General features: G+C 41.3%; 1 protein-coding gene across 1 annotated transcript in view; it reads right to left on the reverse strand.

The window, feature by feature from the left end:
* GCC2 (GRIP and coiled-coil domain containing 2) overlaps positions 1 to 5472 on the reverse strand; it is a 65756-nt gene that overhangs the window by 2251 nt on the left and 58033 nt on the right. The window contains exons 21-22 of the mRNA XM_019524410.1: positions 4206 to 4345; positions 1056 to 1257 (exon numbers count right to left, since the gene is read on the reverse strand). Coding sequence (XP_019379955.1) covers positions 1056 to 1257; positions 4206 to 4345 — 342 coding nt within the window. The remainder of the gene's footprint in view (positions 1 to 1055; positions 1258 to 4205; positions 4346 to 5472) is intronic.

Genomic DNA, 5472 nt, shown 5'->3' on the forward strand with positions numbered 1-5472 from the left:
CCCATCTGGCTGGCACATGCATGGCCTGCAGAGGGGCACTGCTGCCCTTGCCCCCAGCCCTGCTCTTGGGAGCGGGCACAGAGAATGGGCTGAGGTGGGGGCGAGGAGGTGCTGCAGTGTGCTGTGTGGAGCTGGTGGCACCTGGTGCGTCCCTCCCCCAGGTAAGAAGCAAAGTATGGGAATGTGCTGGGGGAGATGCCACCGCCATTCCCTGTGGAGCACTCTAATCCTGACCAGCTGCCTGCCCGTGCATACCCCCTATGACCTTTCTAAGTACCCCTAGGGGTACACCTACCTCTGGCTGACAACTCCTGCCTTAGGATAACATCATTTATTGGACCAACTACATAGTTGGGATAAAGTTAGACAAGCTTTCAAATGCAAGATGTCTGCCATCAGTTCTCTGATCACAGGAAGTCAGAAGCAGCATAGTTGATCCAAGAAAAGATATCACTCTAAGAAATTTTTGCCCCTCACATATATTTGTGGAATAAAGTTTCAAAACTAGTTGTTAATCATTAGTTTCAGTCATTTACTATGCAAAATGGCTTTTATTAAATTGGAATAGCTCCTACATTTTTGTGGAGCATGTGTCATGAAAATCAATTCACAGGAAGCTTTATCCTCATCCCAATTTGAAAGAGATCTTCAATTCACTGACTAGTCAACAGTGGAACTGACTGGGGAAAAAATGCAGGCAGATGGTTAAAAAAACCATGAAGAAATGTCTCTTTAGGGAAGACTAAGGAAGTGATGGAGTTTTACACAATTTAACATGAAAGAAAGGTCTCTCTTAAAGTTTTTATTTTCACCTTAGAGAATTTTATTTAGGATTTTCCTTTTAGTCCTGTTCAATGAGAAATTGCAATACTTTAATCCCCTTCTAACTGAGTAGCATCATTTTATTCCTAACCTGTTTGCATCACATTCTTCAGATTTGTTTTTCTAGAGGATCTGAATAAAAGGAAGTCAAAACCTTTTGGTTTTCTTTATTATTACTTTTACTTTCCTTCTTTGTGATGATGTATTGGTATTAAAAGAAATATTATACATACCTTGAGCGATTGCAACAAGCTTTCCCTTTTCTTCAGGGCTGAGCTGCAACATGGTATCTATTACTGGCAACAGCCTCTCTCTTTCACTTCCTGATTTCAGAAATATGAATTGCAGCAGAACGTTTTTCAAGTATTCTAGATTAGCAACAGATTTCTCTCGCTCTTGGTTCCTTTCCAGTCTCCTTATTTCATTCTTAAGAAGCTGCAGACACAAAGAAACCTTTAAATATTATTTACTTGATTTTTATAAATATGATCAGCTGAAGAGGCTACTTGGAGAAACACAGCATGTATGAATTATACAGGCAATATGGCACTGAACACGTTTACCTGTATAAAGAATGAGGTCTTCTGGGTGAAAGTCCCACTGGACCTAGAGATGGCAGAATATTCTCTATACCTGTATTTTATCCAAGCCTTCCGAGAAATTCCAGAATTCATTTAACCTCTTTAGGATTACATGAACACCTTTGTGTAGGAGTTTTACAGTAAAAGGTTATAAGGAAGAGTTGCCAATATTTTACTTCTTTGTTTTTTACATGATTGACTACAAAACACTTCTGTGGATTTTAGATCTTACTATATGTCCCACCATGCTTTTCTGAGCATAACAAGCAGAAGGGATCCACTCTGGCTACTTACAAACTGCAACAGTACAAACACTCAAATTATTAATCACAGAAACTGATGCCATAAAATGAAGACCCTCCCACCCCTTAGCCCAATAGACTAGTTATTACCATGCTTGACAAGGAAATGGAAAAACAGGATTTTGGCCCCAGCAGCCAGAGAGGATTTGAATTTGTCTCCCACTACCTGGCAAAACTGCTTCTATTTTCAGGCCATGGACACTGCCAGGAGCACCCTCTAACCATCATGTTGAAGCTGGACCCCTGGGCAGCCAAAAGGGGGAGGCACGTGGGGTCAGAAGAGCAAGCCTGGTTCTGTGGCTTGATGAGTTAGACACTGCCATGAAAGAGAAAAGGCTCTGGGTTCTGGCCCTGGCCTCTGCTCCTTCCCATCCCCTGCTCTAAATCCATTTTACCTAATGAAGAAACATCAATGGGGCACTCCTTCCCCCTCCTCAAGCACCAATCATTAGTCATGTTTTTCTGCACCTAACAGCTATGTGCCTTCCTGAGTGGCATAGGAGTGTAACAGAGTTTGCACTGCCAGAACAGATCCCTTCTGAGCATTTCAACATGGCAAGAGGAGTTGTGCAGTTAAAAGGAGAGCTAAAATTGGTCCTGCAATTTTAAGACTCTACTGGGCTGTTTTAGTTATAGAAGTAAGGGAAGGGGAGGGGAAAGCAACAACCAAAAAAAACCCAACCAAACAAACAAACAAACAAAATCAATCCTTCAACACAGATCAAATGATCCAAAATAAAGTTAGATAAGAAACACATTATATTAGCTCAATACTCAAGCCCCAAGGCAATCTTAAGCTCAGTCAATATTTATATCCAGGATCACTTAAGACACTAAAAGGCAATGGAGACAAAAGCAGCCTTGTGGGGAAAAACAATTCAATGGTTTCTCTTTGTGTATTGTGCTTGGTCTAAAAATGAAAGACGACTTTTTTTGCACATTAAGAACTGACTTTTTGCACATATTCCACTTCATATTTTTGAAAGCATCCAAGGAAATATTGCATTATATAGAAGATGTCCCTGATTGTAAGATGATCTCCCAATAATTAGATTCTATATATGGAAAATTTATAAATGTTATAATTTTCCACATATAGAATCTCATTATTGAACGTCTGCTTTGAATTTGTCCCTCTCCCACTGCTACAGCAGGGAAAATAAACCTGGGGGCATCAAGTAACTCCTTTCCTCTCTGCTTCCCAACTTTTTACCATGGCAGCCCTTGCCCCTCTCTAGTGTCAGACCCTACTCTCCCTGCGCACATAGAAGTGAGAAGAAAATTTGAAAACAGTAACCTTCAAATTAAACATGGCTGTAGACATTTGCATATAGCACCTACACAATGAACTCATCTAAAATTGATGCATATTACCTTTTCAAAAAAAAAACAAACCAAAACTTCTGTGAGTTTTAGTACAGGTACTTCATAAACACACACTTTTGAGCAGCACTTTGGCATTCACTTATATGTAGTAAAAATTATGCATGGTATTAGTCCAAACCACACAATTCAATGAGATGACTCTGGTGAGGCCCAACAGAATTTCAAGCCACAGTGATCCCAAAGCTCAGCACTGCTCAGTATGTGTGCATACTCCAGATAACACCCACAAAGGTCTATGTGATAATTAGCCCCCGCTCATGACTGGAACCAGGTGTTCTTGTCACAAGTCCTGGCATACACCAAAAATGTATGTACAGATGAGGGAGGCACAGGGTAACCTGATCTAGCTCCACTTCACAGAAGGCAGGGCGCCACACTAATATGTAACAGGCTGAGAGAAAAAACACAACAGAGGGATTCTGAGTGATCTGTTTGGGGCCCCATTTCATTATATTTGCCAAGCATTTAAGGCTGGTGAAGCAACAGTAATCGCTAGAAGTGAGAAATAAAAGGTGCAGCTCAGCAGTGGGAATGAAGAGGAAGTAAAAATTGATGCAATATAGTGGCTCACTATGACTTGAAAGAGCTGGCGGTGAGGAGCATTCCACTTAATGGGCACTACCACATATTGTATTCAGATGGCCTGTATTCACTTATCCTTTCGTTAGGTTCTAACCAGCATATCTGCCCAATGTGGGCCATGTGTTTTATAGTGGTGCTCAGTGTTGGCTGCATTTAATCAACTTTGTAACTGATTTCTGTTGCTGAGCACATACTGTTTTGTCTATTGTTAAACTGCTGTCAATGTGTTTCATGAAACCTCCTTGTACGCGGTAAGATGAGGAGCCTTCTTCCCAGGTGCCAATTACAGGGAAAGAAATTCATTCTGTATTTTAGTAAATACAATATTGAAAAAAGCTGACAAAAACAAGAAAATTTGAAAGCATTAGGTAAACTTGAGGAATTTGAGAGAGTTTAACAAAAACAATAGGCAATTACATTTTGTATCTCATCACATTTCTAAATGCGTCAGGTTTGAATCACAGATTATGGTCCTAAGGATCTGCTCTGGGTCACCGACGCAGTAAATCAGAGTTGCATCAAGTTTACTAACCTTAATTTGTTCCATTAAGATTGCATTTGTTGCTTCTGATTCACGAAGCAATCCATTCAAATGATCAGCACTCTTTGTTGTTGTGTTCAGCTTCTGTAGTAGCTCTTCCCTGCTGAGCTCAGTCTGCCATGAAGGTGGCTCTGCAATTTTTCAAACAATTATTTTGTAGTAAGGAGAAATCACTAGTCCTAATGACTCAAGGTCATTCACAGTTACAGACGACACCAAGATCTACTAATAAGAAACTATAAATGGTCAGATTTCACAACCACCAACAATTTCACTGATAGTCTTGCTGATATCAGTGGGCTTGTGAAATTTTTGTGCACGCACATAAACAAATGAAAAACAAGTACCAAAAAGAACTGCAGAACCGAAGTTTAAGGGGCCTCATGGGCCATGTTAGGGTCTATCAAAATATGTTTTACTGTTTACAGTGTCTTCCATTATCTACATTCTTAATTTTTCCCCTCAAGAAACATCTGATGACCTCCTTGCTATCTCTTTATTAGTAGCTGCTTGCTATATATTTTCTCCACTTCCCTACTTGGTGAGACCTCCCCACAGCAAAGTCACAGTTATCAACCTTGGACTGTATTTCCCTGAAAAAGGACTAGTGATCTCCTGAAAAGATGCTGATGATCTCCAGATCTCTTTGAGCTATTTTAACATTAAGGCAAATGGACGTTTTGTTTTTGACTTTCATAGGAAATGTATAGGAAAAAAAGCAGACCCCTAGGCAGCATTGAGCTGTTCTTCCTTTCCATATGCACAATTCCTCCAACTGTTTATCTGCTTACTCATCATCTGCTCTGCTCCTCACTGAAATTCTAGATGTAGGAGATGGACATTTAAGAAAATCTTGGAAGCCAGAACACATTAAGATGTGGGGGGACGTGGGCACACTAGAAGGAAGAAGCAGGCTACAATCGGACCTGGACAGGTTGCAAGAGTGGGCGGATAAGAATAGGATGGGTTTCAACATGGATAAGTGCAAGGTGATGCACCTGGGGAGGAACAACCGGCACCATACCTACAGGTTAGGGAACTCCCCTCTTGTCAGCACGGAGGCAGAAAAAGATCTTGGAGTCATCATTGACTCCAAGATGAACATGGGTCGGCAGTGTGGGGAGGCAGTTAGGAAGGCCAACCGTACCTTGTCATGCATCCACAGATGCATCTCGAGCAGGTCCAGAGAGGTGATCCTCCCCCTTTATGCGGCACTGGTCAGGCCGCAGTTGGAGTACTGCGTCCAGTTCTGGGCGCC

Source organism: Gavialis gangeticus, unplaced genomic scaffold (assembly GCF_001723915.1).
Source record: "Gavialis gangeticus isolate Ggan-Ray unplaced genomic scaffold, GavGan_comp1, whole genome shotgun sequence".
Classification (NCBI taxonomy): Eukaryota; Metazoa; Chordata; order Crocodylia; family Gavialidae; genus Gavialis; species Gavialis gangeticus.